Here is a 19,309-nt window from a genome sequence, read left to right as displayed (position 1 = left end):
CCTATCACATCTAAAAAGAATGTAAGTGCTTAGTGACACACTCTAAGATTTAGCAAAGGGATCTTACCGAGTCAGTGTTTGTAAAGCTACATTAGATTCCTTTTGAGATTATTTTCCATTCTGCTCCTAGTTAGAAAATAAAACACCAAACTGGTTTTAGGAAATGTGACATCTTAACAATATCTTACATGACTATGTCTCCAGACACAAAATTAAAGGCAGCTTATGCTGGAAGTATTCCTATCATTTTAGCTTCAGTATTGTCCATAAAGAAGAACTGTTATTTGAGTACAAACTTTACATTTTGGATTTTCACGCTCGCTTGTCAACTCACTATCAACCTCTGTTGGTTAATAGTGCTATTTTACTGTGATAAGACACTGGGAATGATAGGTGAACTATTTCAAAAGTTAAGATATCTCACTAAAATGAGAGCTAGCTGGTGGTTTGGATCCAGGTCAAATTAAACACTAATCTCTTGTTCACTCCACAACTCCACCAATTTCTTCTCCTTTTCTACCATCCAAGAGACTTGTTCACATCCTTGCACCTCCCAGGGGCCCCTTTCATGTGTACTGTCTTCCTTGTCTGCTGCTTCCTGTTTGGTGTTGGAGAGAGCACAACTATTGGTTGTTGACAATGACCACGTCATTGAACTTCAGTATTTGCTGTCTCAAGACTAAAAACTTACGATAATGTGAACACTTCACAGCAAATGATTGAGATCATTGGAATGGCAGAAACTGAGGTAAAATAATAATTTTATTTTAACACTGGTTCAGTGAAGTAGCTTGAAAAGTTGTTGGCGTCAGGCTTGTACGAGTTGTCAATGAATTAAGTTGGTACGGACGTCTGCAATCCTTCCTTAGAAGGTAAGTAATCAAAAAATGATTTTCTATGACCTTACAACCTTAAAAAGTTCATTTAGTAGCATTTAACAGTTCTATAAAACATGAGTTAATGTTTATTAACCATAATTTACACATTGTAAATCCATTGTAAAGGGTGCCTTGTCATAAAGTGGTACCAAAAATTCAATTGTGAGCAACGCAACAGCTTTTGTTATATCAAGCTAATGTTCTTGAGGCAAATATGTATTTTTGAGTTATGAGATCCCAGACTACTGTGTATCTCATACTCGGCTTGCCACCAACATTATTAGACCTTGATAATTGGTTGAATTCAGTGTGTTACATCAGGTGAATTCGATGTCAGGACAATGTCTACTCCCAAAGTCAACTCGATGTAGAATACTTAATACAGACGACATCAATATTTTGTAGGTTTTAAGTTGTGTTGTCATGTAACCAATACCTAAAGTCTTTCAAACCTCTCATGATGTAGAATGACTACATTTAGTCATAACATATTGAGAACAAAATCCAACGTCTGGAAAATGTCATCATGTTAATGTTCACACATCCTAAAATTTTAACGTCGCTAGACATTGAAAATGTTGTGAACCTGATTTTCTGTCAAACTAAAACATAACATCTGTCTGACGTAAGAGTCCAATGACTTTATGATGTCAAATTAATGTTCATTGGCAGCTAGGTAGTTATTGTGGGATTTTTTTTCCAAAAGTTCACAGACAAGCAAGAGTGTTTGAAGTTTTTAATGTCAAAGTCAAACTTTTACATGATTCATCTTCATACCAAACTATTCGTCGACAGCTCCTCCTCTTCCTCGTCATAGCAAATGCAATTAGTTCATTATGTAATTACAGGAAGGGAGCAGCAAAAAAACAGAGCCAGCCCCCGTAAGAAAAGAAAACAAAGAAGAGGAAAATAAAAAATAACCGTTTTTTTTTCTTTTTTTTCTCTAGTGCAGATTCGAAGACCTTAGGCATGCCATTGTCTGTTACAGTTTCCAGTTGTCTGTTCTACAGTGTAGTTTTATCTGTACATGGCTATAAGGGGGGTAACAGCACGAGGGGGATGACAGGTACATGATGTGCACTCAAGTGTCTTAAAAATGTCTCGATTAGTGGGTGATGGTCAACGCTCGTCTCTGTCTGTCTCCCCTCTCTGTTTTGCAGTAGACTGAAAGATATTCAGGTTTTTTAAACGTGCAGTATAAAAAAAGATACACACCCACACAGATTCATGTACAGCGAGTTCCTTTTAAATCTGGACGGGAGGGTTTGAAAGGTGCCATGATGATGCTGCCATAAAACAGCAGTTTGAAGAAAACATCTGCCACTTTGAAGAGGCAGGGCTGTGTCAAGAGTCTCATTCCATAACTTCAAGACCTGTCCGGTGTCCAAAGGGATTGAGACACGCTAGTCTTTCTCCCAGAGAAAGAGCTTGTGTCCTTGTGTCTTTAAGTGATTGTTTTCACCAATCCCTTTTTAACCATCCATGAACAGATTAACTCCATGCGTTTGGTTACGTCCACAGCACAGTCCATCAATAACAGAGCTCAGTAAACAGCCATGTTGGGGATTTGGGGGTAATGAAGGCTTAAGGGAGTAAGTACATCAGTGGCCTAAAACAAGCTAGAGGGAGTCAGTCAGAATTGTAAAGTTGAAGGTATATACAGGTATACAAAGCGGAATCACACACATGGAGCACACCCATTTCTCCAGATGATAGCTATTGTAAAAATGAAAGCACAGGACTCTACCGTGTTCTCACCTTGAGTTACCTTCCAGCGAGGGGACAGTCAAGCAGCAACAGTGTGTGGGGTTTGTGTGTGGCCAAAACACCACAAGTCAACAAGTTTTGTCGCACATCTTACCTGAGTGTTGCTCTTCATTCTACCAGAATCGAGGAACTAGAATTGCCTTTAACAAGCATGCCTCCCTCGCCTCATCTCGTCCAAAACAAGCCAAAAAAAAATGAAGAGACACACTTACTGGCAATTTCCAGCAGTGTTACATTCGCCAATCCAGACATTAATGAGATCAGTGCAGATCAAGGGAGGAGAAGAGAGGAGAAAGGAAACTCATTAAGACCACAGGGACGACCTAACCCTATTATCCCTATCACACCACTGAACCACACACTGATGATGGGAATTAAGATGTGCTGGCCTCGATCCACACCCACTCTTCAGCCCAGTGCAGCAGAGTGTGTCTGGAGTCGTGCGGTAGCTGCTGGGAAGGACAAATGTGAAGGAGTCTGTTATCTGCGCAGTTCAGCACAGCAGCATGGGCGTGTTCAGGTCGGCACTGCGCGGTGAAAACGGGGGGTTGCAGCAAAACTCTGCGCTCCCACTACATTGTGTTCTTTTTTTTTGTTACAGCCTGTGGCACCCTTTCGTGCCAACTCGGGAGAGAAAAAGGCCCAAGGTTAACCCCCCAAAAACTTGCTCCACAATAAAGAAGGAACAATTAAATCCACTGACTCCCTTGCTGCCGTCATTATCTCCATCTCCCCTTACGCACACACATATAATACAGATTTATCCAAATAGGCGTGGTATCCAAAAAAGGCGTGTGGTTTTAAAAAAGACAAAAAGTTAGCATTATCTTTCGTTCATGCAGTTTTTTTCTTACAGAAATTTGGTTTTTCTATACTTACAGTATGCAGAACATCCCATAATCCCACATTGTCTATCATTACATAGATGAAATGTCTGAAATTCTCTTTAATGGAGCCATCAGTCAGAGAAATGAGTAATTATTATTTAAATACATTTCATGTTTAAATACTGGCTGAAGGGGGAGCAGGCAAAATGCTACAGCTAGTTCAATGAGAGGCAATATGTTAAAAAATGATGATTAAGAACACATACACACATAGTGCATATGGATTGCGCACATCTTAACATGGTTTTGTGTCTTTACTTTTGCTGTATGTGTGTGTGTGTGTTTGTGTGTATGAAAGTTAATGCAAGTTATTATATACGTTATGTTACACGGCCACCGCATCATGTCATAAAGTGTGGCTCTACGCATGTTCACATTCTGTAAATGCACTGTATGAGTTTGTGTTTACATGCTTAAGTCTGTGCGTGCATGTGAGTATGTGTGTGTGTGTGTGTGTGTGTGTGTGTGTGTGCGAAAGAACATTTATGATACATGAACACTGTTAGGATACTGTGGTGAACTCAGCACCTCAGTCTACATTAAAACGGCAGTGGCGAGATAACGCCGCCGTCTCGGCAAATACACACATACGATATATACATACAGACTGGGTGTGAAGGCAAAAATAATAAACACGTATTTTCACACACACCGGAATTCTGTGGCACTACGGACACTCTATGAGAACCTTGCGTTCTGAATTACAGTTGATTACTGTAAAAAAACAAAAAAACAAAAGTGTATTCACATTGTTGCAGTTTGTTCTTGTTTTCAAAGATACCTGATTTTAGAGATCAGCACATTTTTTTCTACCGTGTAACTGTACAGTGGCCGCACTTTTGTCAGTACTTTGATACTCTGTTCACGACTTGTTAAGATTCTCACGGGATCTGATCGGTTAATATCCCCGTCTTGTGTTACGATAGAGTCGATTAGGCATTACAAAGTTTGATTGGTTTGAATTAGATCCAAAGAACTCAATCAAAGACCCGTTAACTTCTTTTCATCTATTTTCGACCGGATAAGACCTCTGTGGGGTTATTTTTTCAGCAGATGTTTCACCAGTTGAGTCCAAATCTTGCCTGCTGGAGCCTCGGTGAAAGTTTTAACATGCACCGAGGCATTTATAGCATCAGGATTTACTCAGTCTCTCTCTTCTTCACTCAGATCCCTCCATGGCAGGGGGGTCAGGCATGCATTGGATTCAGGTAAAAAGAAGAAGAGATGAAGTTGTCCTCCTCCACATGGACATAATAGGATATTTGCCTGTGGGTAACTTCTGCTAGTAGTTAAAAAAGACTTCTTTATTTTAGAAAGTACTCCTGGTCAGGGCTCTCCGAACAGTCGATCCGCCCCTTGCTTAGGTGCCTATAAATAATAGTCAGAATCCAAAAGTTCCAATTTGATATTTTGGAAAACATCTTTTCTGACATATTCACATCTTCGTGGGTATATTAAAAGGCCTTCCAAACTGACGACTTTCCAGTAAAGTCTTAGCCCTCCCTGATTTTCAGAGAAGGGAGCGGCGTGGGGATGACTTCTCTGTTGCGAGGCCGTCACAGGTAGACCTCTCGGCGTGACAACGTGAGGCAGGACGTGGTCTTGTAGTCCCCTCCTGTCCGCGTCAGTGGTATGACCTCTGGAGGGTTCTGGCCTTCTCCTCCTTCCTCCTCCTGCTGGCGCCTCCCGAAGCCAGCGCTGCTAAACGTGTCATAGGATGCCGAAGTCATCTTGCGGTTCAGGAGGTTCCGGTTGTGATCGCCCATGTTCCTGTTGCGGTCTCCACTGCCCAGGGTGCCGAGAGGATCTCCGTTGGCTAAGGGTAATCTCTGACCTTCACCACCGACGACCACCCCGGGTTCTGAGCTCCCCGCACTGCCAGCACTCTCGCTGTCACTCTCATGGTCGTTGCCACGGAGATTGTTATTATCGTCTCCGGGGGCAAAGGTGGAGAGCCGTGGGGGATCGCTGCCGTGGCGCTGACGCTGGCGAGGTGAGGGGCGGACGGGCATCCAGCAAGTGTCAGAGTGGCCGAACTCATCGCACTCTCTGGTACACTTTCCTGTCAAAGCCACGTCTGGCAGCTGTCTGGCGTCTGGATAGAGAGATAGAAGAGGGAAAAAAAGAGAAGAAAATGTATGATTTTTGCTACCTTTATTGGATAGTCTTCACTAAAGACATGGACAGGAGATATGGGGAGAGGTACCACATGAAACCAACATACACAACCAGAATCAAACTGGGAATGCTGCAATTATACAGTGTGTGTCCTAATCACCGGGACACCCTGAGAAGAGACAATGCAACACATTTTGAAAACTTTTCCATAATACTTAACCCCATTTCCATGACTTTATTCAAGAATTTTAAAATGGGTGGGTCTATACATAGATACAGTCATAAACTGGATAAACTAGTAGTGAGTGTTCCTTTCCTTTGTGATGGCGCTCTTGGGTCCTCTCCTGCTTTTCGGCTTTATATGGATGCTGCCCCTTTCGTTGGTTTTAGGGGTTTTCAAGAATCAGTGGTTTGCTATGTATGGCCAAAAGAACTGCTATCATTGCCAACCTATGTTTCTTCTTATGCACTCATGGAGTATATCCCGTGGTTATTGCCTGTCTTTTGTGGGGAAAGCACTGGTGAAGGAAATGAATTCTGTTGGTCCTATTGTAATTTGTTATTAGAAACTGTGTTTTTCACGCCCTTTTATGGGTTTCTCAGAGGTGGTGAATCCACTTCACGCAGGGAAGTTTCAATCCTTCCAAGACCTCACCACACCCGATGTTAAGATTAATGCACACTATTTTTTCTATTTTCCTTAAGCATTCAATGACTGATAGGGCCAAAGAAGGAACAACAATTCTGCTATCTGAAAAAAAGAAATACTGCTTTTGTCCTGTGTCTTCCATGAGGTGTAACTTGAAAAGGCAACCTCAAGCCAGACATGCTGAGCCTCTATTTGCCATGGAGGAGGAGAAACCTTGTTCTTTTCTTTTTGCTGCTGCTGCTCTCCCTGCCTCAGGAACGTGTGCTGTTCCTGTTTAACGCTTTCCACGTGAGCACGTGGAAGGGCAGGGGGTCCCCAGAACAGAGCCATATTGCCAAATATTAATAACTGCAATAAGCTAAATCTAAAAGGTGCTAAGAAATGTTTTTCTTCACTAAGTGGTCCTGACTGAACTGGATAAACTGGTGGTGAGTGTTAACATTACATGCTTGTTAGACATTCCCACCACCAACTGCATAAACCCACTGACCTGACTGGCACATATGGTCACTTCACAAAATTCGACCATGCCCCTTTTTGGGGATAGAAAACCAGATCTTTAAGATCGTTATCGATCCAAACTTGTTAAATAGTGCCTCTTTATCAGTGCTTTTGGTGTATGAGCACAATGCCAAAAGGTTTTCGTGTGCATATGAAACACCACTGGATGGCGTCTGGTGAGACCATGGCCAGAACTGATTGCAGTTTTAAACACAGGTACGCCGGGTATGTGCATGGGTGGCCTCACTTGCAAACGCAGCTGGACAGAACCTGTAGTGTGCGCATGAGGTTGAAACGCTGCCAGTACAGATGTAATAAAAAGAACGATAGATCCAACAAATGCCGGACTTTCATGCAGGAGTGATGTTTTTTTCCTACACCTACCCATGTGCCTCCTAACCCTAACCATCTGTGACTTTGTCGCCCAAACCACCCATGCCAGCATGTGTGTTGGTTGACGTTCTGGCATTGGTTATCATGTGCTGTTGTTGCCTAAACATAACTACATTCAGTGTAATCTCAACATGTGCATTTGTTGACATCAGCACAGTAGTAGCATCCCAGAATGTAGCCAGCACACTCAGAAAGATACCTAGAGCTTAATATTGAGACGTGGAGGTTCACTACAAAGCAGCAATATGTGATGACAGTTTTGGATATTGAGACTATATAGATGTCAATGCGATTTGACATGTGTTTGGATTATACTTTTGACATGTTTGTATGCATTATGTATGCTTAAAAGTGTTTGTTTTGTAAACATGTTTAATAACTGTTATACAAGTTGTTCCGGCCAAGCAATCTAAATGGTCAGCAAGACATTTAGAATGCGCTCAAATCTGCATGAAAACACACCTTCCTCTTCACTAAAAATATCACTTCACCACTTCCTAACCACTGCACTAACAAAACTCTACAGTGATAGCAACACTCATCAAACACAGGACCAGCAGAATTGAAGGGCATTTACAACAAATGTCAGCGAAATAATGTTGTGGAACTCAAAATGGCGGCAAATAGCTGATATGAAAAGTAGCAGGCACCTCACTTGTGATGTAAACTATAAATTTACACAAAGATGACAATAACCAGCAATAACCACCATGTTCTGAACAGACACACTTTAAATGCTGACAACAAAATGACATTTGCATTTACAAAACAGAAAACTTAAATGCAAACTTAAAACAACTCAGTCCAGATCAAGGCATGATGGGAAAGTGGGCGTTGCTACAATGCACAAGCACCTCTGCACTGATCTCTTTTGTGCAGCAAATGACTTTAAAGCGCACAATCTTGTGTAAGATAAATAATAAAATAAATTCAGGTTGATCGCCGTGGTGCTCCCTCAGGATTACCCTTTACAAGTAGATCAATGACTCAACCCAGTGGGCGGATATTTCATGTAATGCTGTGCGGATCGCAATACCTGGTGATTCAATCACAAATGTATACTTGGTCGAATCATCAGCTCTCGGTCTGTAAATAACCAACCTGTTATAGCCCCCAGTTTGATCTACAAGCTGATATTTAGTTGGAGATGATGGTTTGATGCAGCTACTGTATGACATTAACTCACTGCAGCAGCCTCCCACTCAAACTAAAGTTAGCTATCCATCAGTAGTAACTGACAACGGCTCATTTAGTGATTTACCACACAGCCAGTGAGTATTCATGTATCTCATGTGCCTCAAATCTCAGTGTGAAAACCTCGGTTAACCCACTGCAGAACGGGTCTTCTGCATTTTCTTGATTCTGTCCTGATGTGACGGCACGTCTCTCTCTGCAAAGAGGGGACTGAGCTTTGGCAATGATGCAATGCCAGTCTGGTCAACTGGCAGGTTTCCATAACAGATTTGTGCAAAAATTAAGCAATATTTTCAAAATGTCCATAAAACACAGTTGCAAGATGTTTGTATTTCCACTGAGTGATGTTATGCAACTTGTCCTCTTGCAATAATATTCCAAGAAGCATGGTGATGGATGTTCACAACATTAGCAGGTTTAGTTTTATTGCAGCCACCACACTAGCCGTCATTATTTACATTGAGGCGAAGTTCGCATGTTATGTGAGTGATAATGAAAAAGCAAGCCCCTTCTACATGAGAGCGACCACGTATGAGGGATTTCTGGGAGCCGAAAGTCCACGATTTCACAGAGGAATTGTGGATTTAAAACTTCCGAATGACTTGCAATAAATGGGAGTTTTTTGGGAGTTTCTTAGGTGTATTTTATATTTGTAATTTCAATTTGTGCAATTTGAGGGTTAATGGAAGCCTAATGTGTATCACATTAAAATAATGATGTTTCAACAGTCACACAGCAAAGCACTAGATTTTTAAATTAGTATTACTAGAAAAGATTTTTGTGTAACGTATTTTAAACAAAAGCCAAAACAATGCAAATTCATATCTTTCCCAAAACATTTGGTGAATCCTAACCACAGGCCTGGAAAACAGTTTTTTCCATTTTACCCCAGGAATATCATAACTGTGAGAACCCTGGACAACTACAAAAGCATAAGGAAAGCAGTCGGGTAAAGTACAAAGAGAAAGAGATGAGTTAAACATTGAGGAAATCAGGAGAAAGAAAAATTGGTTAAAAAACAGGGGACAAAGGTTATAAGGGAGAGGATGTAATTTGAAGGAAGCAAGAAAGCAAGAAAAATGCTGTTAGAGCAAAATGAAAACTGCTGACTTCAAAATAATGCTTAAAAAAATCTGAGCTGTGCTCAGCATTACATGAAAGGTGAAAGGTGAGGTCAGAACAAACAACCATCGAAGCCAAACTAAAGATGATTGTCAGAAATTTGAGTGACAAATCTAAATTTCTTTACATGCAAGAGGATGAATAAGTGCAACGAGTGTTAGTTCAAAAGGTTAGTGAGGCCACCAGAGATGCTGATGCTGATGTCCTACAAAGGCAAGTGTCAAAGGCTCTGGTTATTATCTATGTAAACTAGTCATTTATGAATCAATACTGACATGGTGTTCAATGGAGACAGGAAAAATAACGATGATAGATGAGTTACTGTGACTCTCCTATCAATTACTGAAGTTGTTCAGTCATGCTGCGCATACACTCTGAGAAAAAGGGGTTCCAAAAGGGTTCTTCCTGAACGGCTAGGGTTCTACCCAGAACCATTTGCTTCTGAAAAAAAACATTTTTGAGGAAATTATTCTTTGAGAACCCTTTTTTAAAGAAATGGTTCTCCAGTGGTTCTTTGTAAGAGCTTCACTAAGAACCCTTTTCATTCAAAGAACCCTTTTTGGAAAAGTTTTTTGCGGATCGCTAAAAGAATGGGTGTTAAAAGATACCCTCCCTAAAATATTCAAATGTTTGCCCATGTTTCAAATTGTGTTTTTAAATGTAGCTGCATCCTTTACCATAATTTCATGCCATAAAATACCATGTGGTCTGACCAGTTCTTTTTTTATTTTCATGGGTACCCAATACTTGGCGTTATCTAAAGGCTGGACTAGTAGTGATTCCATGAAATCTCCACCCTCTTAACCTGTGATTGTGAACTATGATTGTTGTTAGTTATGCTGGACCACATAAGCTACACCCCGTTAGGAGCCTCATAAAGTCTTAGGCTGCTGAGTGCGGTAGCATTGGTCCCAGGCTAACCTGTTAATCTAAAACTATGATTAGTGGAAGAGAGATTTATAGGTAATGTCAATTACTTGTTTTGGAGCCCCTTTGGGTGGATTCAAGATGACACCCATTGGAATATAAAAGGTTTTGCAGTAGGATTTCTTGGGTGGGGTCTTGTTGGCATGCTTTGAAGGTGAAAAGGTTCTGGATAGAACTCCCAAATACCCCCATGGAACTGAATCTGCTGTGGTTACAGCATCTAATTCCAAACTGTTCAGGGCATTTTGACAAAAAATAAATTGGTTCAGAACATGAAAATTGCTTCTCAGTTGGAACTGAAAAATCACGTTTTTCTTGACCTGAAGTGTGAACCATGACAACCTCAGAGGGCATGCTGTATTCTTTAGTTAGAAAGAGAGGATGGAGAGGGCAACAATAGAAAAGTCACGTAAGAAATCGTCAGCAAAAAAAGAGCATGCAGTGGACTTATTAATAGTTGGTTCATGCTTGTTTACCCTCCGGTGATAGCACTTCCTAGATTACAATGGTTCTGTGTAAAACAAGTGTAAATGCAGAGTGATTCACCAGATAGAACCAAAGATCCTGAACAGAACCAATTCAAGAATCACATCTAATTTGGTGGGAAAGGGGTAAGAGAGGTTATGGGTGAAACCATTACACTATAGAAGTATTCTCTGTAAAACCTCAGGTTCTGGTTGGAACCTTTCACAGATGGTTCCAGGTATGTTTGGTTCTATTTTGAACCATCTCAAAGGGTTCAAAGGAGCCAAATAGGGTTCCCCTAATTGGACAAGCCTAAGAAGTGCAAATGGTTCTAGTTGGCGCCTTTATTAATATGAGTGTAGGTAAAGTAATACATTCCATGCGCATCCAATGAGCAACCGAAAACAAATTTATCCACTGATTTTACTTGAATTAAACACAAGATATTAAATATTTCTGTCTTACTCTGCAAACTCATTCCACTTTGGTTGCTTATGTACAGCAGCAGCGGCAGCAGCAGCAAATTCATGTGAAACCAAACAAGCACATCATTATACAGTATAATTATAACCAACACAATGAATTTTCTGTTCAATCCCTCTCTCCATCTGACCGTGAAGAAAACACATTAAACTCCACAAACATCTTTAAGACTTCACAAATCAGGGAAAAAAGCAGAATTTAACCCCAGAAGACTAGTTGGTCACCAAGGTCACTGTGACCTTGGTGTGTTGCCATAGTCTTCCACACACTGGCTTGGCCATATAAAAAGAGAGATAGAATAAAAGACCTTTTTTTCTTTGCTTCTCTCCATCCTTGACAAAGACCCAGTTGAAAAAAGGTAAAAACATAATTTCATTGGTGAAAGGGAAGATTTGGGCTGCTGACTGGCGGCAAGGCCACAGACGAGCTTCTGGCACGGCACACTGCCGCACATTAGCTTTTCAAAAAAGCTCTTCACATAACACACAAGCTGTCACACAAACATATGTTCGGCACATGCATGCACACACAGGACAATTGCTTTACTCTGTAAAAGAGAGAAAAAAGCTTCAAATCTTGACAGCAAGTCAAGGTCTCAAATTGTTTGACTGTGTGTGTGTGTGGTTGTATACGTGTGATTGAAGGTGAGTGTATAATCAAAACATGTCTAAGGCATTCAGAGAATACAGCCCATGAAGCCTTGAGAGACATAAGAGACATTAGAAAGCAAATGTATCTGGTAGCCTCTTGACCACAAATAAACAACTGAATGATTTCAGTGAATTGTTTTGGCTGTTTATTGTATGATTTCTGTGTGTGTGTGTGTGTGTGTGTGTGTGTGTGGTTGCTCTAACCATTCTCCACGTGCTCCTCCTCTCCTACACTGCCCTCCGGTGTGGTCCGTTCGTAGCCTTCTTCGGGCAGCGGCAGGGCACCCAGCCGCGGCCCTGATGAACTCTTGCTGCTCGGCGTCTCTGAGTCCTCCAGGCCACTGTCATAGCAACCGCCATCCTGGGGCTGGCTCACCACCGAGAAGGTCACCCGGCGAAGGGTCCCCTGCGGGGAACATACACACACAATATGGGATTAATCATCCTGCATTCCTAATCTGAGATTCTAAATCTGGGGATTAGGCTGGTGGGCAGGGGTCTGCAAAGACATATTGAGATTATCTGATCGTGTTCGACTTGATTATAAGCTTAGCTGCTACAATGCAGGGTAATAGTCATCAACCAATCATGGAGGTCTTTCAAAGTTTTCAGTTGGCTTTTAATCCCAGTTTAGATTAATGCTGCTGGACACGGCTGATGTTTACAAACCTCTGGCCCGCCCGGAGACACTTATTTTTCGTCTGGAATGGCGCCCAGTAGCAGCAGCTGGGTAATAGAGTCCATTCTCAAAAACACTGACTGTGTGCTCTATTACAATAAGTGAAAGATGAAAAAAAAAGAGTTGTGATAGTCTGTTTGTATTACTGTCAACAAATCCCACTGAAAAAACAAAACCAACAATGCACTGATGTTATTACCAAGTCTTGACTGCATATCCAAATCCTGATAAAACCCCATATTGTCAGTTAAAACACCTAGCCATACCATTGCAATCAATGACACATTCCTTCATAAAAAATAACATGGACACGGTGGTCTATTTTAAGTCAATCCCAACTACTGTGTTTAAATACTTACTAAACAGATGTGTGTTAATCTGCAAAGTACCCAACAACAACAACACTATTTACTCCTGTTTTGAGTAAATTTTGCTGAAACTAGGCTACAGAGTCTGGCTATTTTAGGAAATTATCTAATCTTTATAAAACACTGAAAATACTTTATATTTATGACCTGTTTTTAAAGATCTGCATCTTCAGAAGGAACAAATGGGCTTTCGGCTGAGTGCCACAGACAGGGTGGGAAAGTTGGAAACTACTGAGACGGATTAATGCATTGTTGGTTTTAGTCTTTTCATTTGATTTGTTAACAACAACAAAAATAAAGAAAGTTGTTAGTCTTATCCTTTGAGCTCTCTTGATTGGTAAACTGTTTTATCATTGTTTATCATGTTTTATCGTTTACCCATAAATGAATACCTCAACTGAATAATGACAATTTATATATCAATTAATCACTTTGTAATAGCTTAAATTCTTAAAGAAAACACTGTTTTTCTTGAATGCCTCCATGGTGAACACAGAATCCACAAAATGTGAACATTCTTTGTTAGTTGAAGTCAGTGGGGTCTGTATTGAACAATAGAAAAACAATGTCAAAACATCCATTTACAAACTGTCACACAGCCAATGGTGTGGGTTTTGTTTCAACACTGGGAGGGACATGTTAAGTTGGGGGTTTGGGAGTCCTCTGCCTGAAAACTTTGAACATCAATCACTTAACTTCCCGCATTCTGGTGAATTTTTTTTCCGGTTTGTGGCTTTTCTGGGGACAAATGCCCATGTTTAAAATATTAAAAGGGTTGCGTCCACATCCCCAAATCCACACCTATGCACACAATTTGTGCAGTGTAATCCAAGTCTCATTTATCCCGCTGTATGCTCAAAACACATTTTCCCTAAAACATTACAACACAAAACATTACAATATAAAACATTTCCGTATTCCCTATACAAATGAGATCTGAGCAGAGTTCAAACGCACATGTGCACAGGCACGTATGAGACCGTTTGCACTGATGTGGTTTAAATCGTAATGTTTTAGCGAAAATGCATGTGTTTGGGAAGTACTGCTCATAGAAGTGGATAAATAAGACTTAAAATGTGTCGCATAAATTCTGTGAGAATTTGTAAACGGATGTTTTGATATAGTTTTGCTGTTTTTAAATGCGGTCCGTATTTACTTCTTTTTATTTTATTCTTCATTCCCTGTGGTTTCATCCAAGAAAAAACAAAGTTATATCTTGAATTCAAGGTAACTCGTTGTGAACAGCTGATTTACAAATTGTCATTTTGTGGGCAATAAAGTCTTCCTTTAAGAAACCGCTATGTTAAAGTAATTGGGATCTGAACAATAACATTTTGTGAAAGCTTTGAATGTAACCATGTGCCTCAGAAAAACAAGCCGCACCCATCACCGTGAACACAGACCACCAGGCCATCTACCACTACTGACAAATCTCCGAGTCCTGCAGTGGAAGCGGTGGTGATTCAGTAACGAATCACATCATTCACTCAAACTGAGCATCACACCTGCTGTGACTTCACCACACAAATCACCCCAGTCTAGTTAGAAGACCAGTTTTCACTTTGGAGAGGGAAAAAAAAGACTGTAATAAGTCCATGCTGAGAGAATATCAGAGGGAGTTAAATGACTCCGTCTGGCCTGGAGGGATCACTCTGCACCAGGAAGCCCGTTTCTATACAACACCCCTCCTATCTCCTCTCATACTCATTTATCTGCTCGCAAAATTATAACCCTTTCAATTTAGATCTGCTTTGAATCGCGCGGCGTACAGCGAGGAAGTGAGTGGAACAGAGGGGAGACGCAGATTAAGGCGGTAAAAACTTCAGCTCGGAACGTCGCCTCGGGATAATCTGGAGGGAAACGGATGGACGGCTGGCATGAAAGCCCGAACTGAACCAATTCTTCTTCTTCCAAACACCAAAAGAGACAGGAGCATTTGAACATTTCACCTAATGAACATGCAAGACAAGAGGAGAGAGGAACACAAGCAAAGTTAATTAAGCAGGAGGGGGGGAAATTAACGGAGCACTTGTTTCTTCCGCCATTTCTTGACAAGGCTTAGATGAAAAAGGGATGAGAGAAAGTGACTCAGACAGCCGAGATTGTGAGCACAAGCAAGACTGAGGAGGAGGACAAGATATTAGATTCTAATGGAAAAGGAGCAGTTCTTGGAATCTCAGTGGCTTCAACTTAACTCTCCACAGAGAGAGCAGTGTATTTTTAGAGCATTAGTTTAGACGAAGCGGTCCAACCTCTTTTCAACTCCTTCAGACCAGGGGCGACGGCACGGAGAAGAAAAAGTGGGTGAACATGCATAAAAGGCTGAGTAAAGACGGCCAGAGAGGGCACGAGTAAAGATAATTTTGGATTCTCTGCAATGAGAAAGAAGTTAATTGTTTGAGCTACCCCTAATACACTTAAAAAAAAAAAAAATCAGTGATGTCGACATCACAACTAATTTCTCTATTTCTTGACTCAACAGGCTGTCAAAACTGTTTTCTTAGGATCATAGCATAATAACATCTCATCATGGCAAAATTTTTTTTTTTTTCACAATAACAGAATAATTATTTCATGATAATAATGGTGTACAATGATAATTATTTCTGACACAAGAGAGATTATTTCTCTACAAATGTTTGCTCTCCAGCCATCTCTTCTAACCATCTGGAGGAAAGGATATTCTATAATTTTCATCCCATTTCCGGAGTTGTGCCTCTTTTTTCCCGATCAAAACAATGACAGTAGCTGGAAAGGGGACTGATTTCGAAGCCCCAATAGTCTGAAAAATATTGCATTGGACCAAAAGCCCAGTTGTACATCAGCTTGTTATACTGAAAACAAAAGCCAATTGGTCTGACGAGCCATTTAGCCTATATACTACTCTCCCAAACACAAATTTGCAAATCCTAGGATAGAGAAGGAATGATCCACACTATTCTACCAGTGATTAGCTAGTATGTGTATCTTTGTTTTTTGGATTGGTCAGGTTTAAGCAAGATGAGTAGGACTGGTTCGGGTAAGGTAAGAATGTCAAGGTAAGCCAATCAGACGCTGAGTAAGGCAATACTGCCTTTGCTAATCGCCTCCCAAACAGAAGCACATGGCTATTTATTACGCAGCATGATGTCATCGGACCTTGTTATTATTAGGAAGGCAAGACTTGCCTTACTATGTCTCTTTTTGACTGGTACATGTTACCTTTATTAGTTGAGTTTGTTAGATTTGGGCATGGGGATTAAGACTGGTTAAGGTTAGGGTAGGAATATCAGAGTAAACCAATAACAGGCAGAACAGGGTGGGTCATGAATTGATAGTAGGAATGTCCGATGATGTCATTTTGAAAAATAATACAATGTGCTTCTGTCTGGGAGAATGCGTGGCTATTTTTAAGTAATACAAATTTGTTTATGAGATACTGGGCTTTCAGACATATGGTGTTTTGATCCAATTGGAATAATGAGTCATCAGAACATTGGCAAAGCACCACTGGAAATGAAATATGTATCTTCTTAATCAACTTTAACACTGTGAACCAAAATTAAAATTCACTTTCAGTTATACTGATATGCATTGATGCTACTTTCCAGTATTTTATGTTTACAAAATCACATTCATATTTTGCTTGATTTATTTAAACAACAAGGATGTGGACTTTTTAGCAACCTGGAATGGTAAATAGGCTACACAACCTGAGAAACATGTTAAGAATGAATAGATGTCATATTGTGCAACAATATATATATATTTTAATCCACATGGCTAGAAGAGTCTTTGGGGATTCTGGAAAAATCAGAGCAGCAGTAAGTGTTAAACAAGAGGTTACAGCTATGCTATCAGCTCTGTGAATCTGTACTTTGGCACAGTGGTGCTTTGACACTAACTCAAGTGTCAGCATGCTAACATGCTCATAAAGACAAAGCTAACATGGTGATGCTAAGCAGGTATAATGTTTACCAGACTGATTGTCTTAGTCATTTGTTAATTAGGCTCAAAACACAAATTACAGCTCAGGCTGAAAGGATTCTCATTTAGTATTAGGCCTAGCAGCCTATTGGATGGATTTAAATATTGTCCTTATTAGGATTGCACTGGACTATATTCATTGTCAATTAATCAGTGTTTCACAAACTCCACAATGACTTTCTCAAAGATAGTCAGTTTAAAGAATTCAGAAAATATCCACATTTGAGAAGCTAGAATCAGAGATTTTTTTAAAAGCTTTTTCTTAAAAACTTACTCAATCCAATTAATCCTTTGTGAAATTTGCTGGCAATTAATTTTGTAGTTGACGACTAATAAGTTCACTGTTGCAGTTCTGGTCCTGATGATGGCAAGACCCTGCCAAAAGCCGTCTTTTCAAACATCACTGTGTATTTATATTTTTGAACAATGGATGTTTAACTCTGACTCAAATGCAATGATAATACATGAGAGCCCAAACTGTGACTACAGGATTACTATATAAATGCAGAAATCCAGCCTGTGCCACAGGGCTGGACTTGATTGACAGAAAAAGAGAGTTACTACTATTGGAAGCCTGCTGGTTGCTCTGTGTGTGTGTGTGTGTGTTCTCTCACCGAATTCATCTGTTCAGCCACGATTCCATCTAATTCAATTTCCCCCTAACCCTCTTTCTGGCCAGAGCTGCCCCCTTTCGTTCTTTCATCCTGATAATTTTATTTTCTGTTTCTCTCCTCTTTCCTCTCTTCCTTTGGATGATCCTGCAGTCAGCTCTGCTTTTCACAGCTGTAACTCTCCCTCTTTTCTCTCTTCCTCCCTCTCACTCCCCCCACCCCCGTCCCTTCTTCTCTTGCCCGTCATCTTTATGATGTGGCGATCGATGATGTGTCCTTGACCTCGTTATGAGTCCCTCTCCTCTTCCCCACAGCAGGCTTTATTGACCCATAACTCCCCGACACTCCCTAACCCCCTTTCCCCCTTTTTCCTCTCATCCTCCGTCTTCTCTCTCTCTAAAGTCTTTTGCTCTAGTATCTCTGTCTAGTATTCTTTTGCCAAATCCCATATTTTGGCATGTTTTAGTCATTAAATTTTACTAATTGTGCAGTCTACACATTCTGGCCCTGTCCCCTTGGCCTCATATCATTGTTGTCTCACTTTTCTTTTAGTTCTGCCTCTACTACTCAATACTCATTCAAACATTTCCCATCAATTTGGATTTTTTAAAAGCTTTTTAAATCTCTGTCTTCTTTGCTCACACCTTAAATGATTTATATTCCCTCTTTGTTTAGGAGCTTCTACCTTCCTCTAAAAAAAAACAACCCCCCCCCCCCAAAAAAAACCTCTTTGCAACCAAGTGCCCCTCAATGTTTTCCAACCTGACTCACAAAGCATGTTTGTCCGTGTGCATGCCTTCTATTATTTGGCTGAGCATTTCCAATAAAGCCAGATTACTGAATATCCGAAATATCTGCTGAATGTGGACACGTGCTCATACGTGTGAGCACACACACACTTCTGAACACAGACACATACGGATGAATTGGCTAAGGTCCAGTGTGGCCTATGAATTCATGCCTGATGGAATATTAATTGAGTTTGACGGAGGACATAAAAAACCTTCCCCTTAATCTGACACGGGCCATTACAGTTCAATACTGACATGGGAGCTTCACTCATTTGCAAGGCAGAGAGTGTTTGAGTGGGTGTGTGTGTGTGTGCATGTAATGCAACTGTACTGTACAAGTATCTTAATACAGTATGGGAGTTACTGTGAAGTTATTTCTGGCAGAAAGGTACGAATCAAACAAATGCATGATGGGTCTGAACTTGGAATAAACTTAACCATCTGAATTTTGCAGCTCTGAACACACTGTGAAAAAAAGAATTCCTAATATAGCTTTCATTTCAGGGCAAGAGTGTGTTGTGGCGCACGCGTGTGTGTGCATATGCTTATGCGTATGAGTGAGACTTCGCACCTTTATGTTTGTGTTTTTTTAACGGCTGTGTATGAGTGTGAGACTTTCAAAGCCTGCAAGATGTGTTATGTCAGCCTATGAAAAGACACACACACGTGTGTGTGTGTGTGCGCGCACTTGTAGTGTAAGGACGTGCATGTGTGTGTGCGTGCACAGGTTGGCTCAGTCATCAAGGTAATTAGTGTGTAAACCTCCTTGCTGTCGGTTCAAAGAGAATTAACGAGCTCTAGTTAATTAACAGTCTCCCTCTCTTCTCGTTACATGTGTCTGCATATTCAACACATGTGTG

General features: G+C 40.6%; 1 protein-coding gene across 1 annotated transcript in view; it reads right to left on the bottom strand.

Annotated features, from left to right (window-relative positions):
• Positions 1-1,671: 1,671 nt before the first annotated feature.
• pcdh7a (protocadherin 7a) overlaps positions 1,672-19,309 on the bottom strand; it is a 56,950-nt gene continuing 39,312 nt past the window's right edge. Inside the window, exons 4-5 of the mRNA XM_042485206.1 lie at positions 12,239-12,440; positions 1,672-5,627 (exon numbers count right to left, since the gene is read on the bottom strand). Of these exons, the coding sequence (XP_042341140.1) occupies positions 5,089-5,627; positions 12,239-12,440 (741 nt within the window). The 3' untranslated portion in view covers positions 1,672-5,088. The remainder of the gene's footprint in view (positions 5,628-12,238; positions 12,441-19,309) is intronic.

The sequence above is a fragment of the Plectropomus leopardus genome, chromosome 4 (genome assembly GCF_008729295.1).
Source record: "Plectropomus leopardus isolate mb chromosome 4, YSFRI_Pleo_2.0, whole genome shotgun sequence".
In the NCBI taxonomy this organism is placed as follows: domain Eukaryota; kingdom Metazoa; phylum Chordata; class Actinopteri; order Perciformes; family Serranidae; genus Plectropomus; species Plectropomus leopardus.
This window is presented reverse-complemented; position numbering and strand designations above follow the sequence as displayed.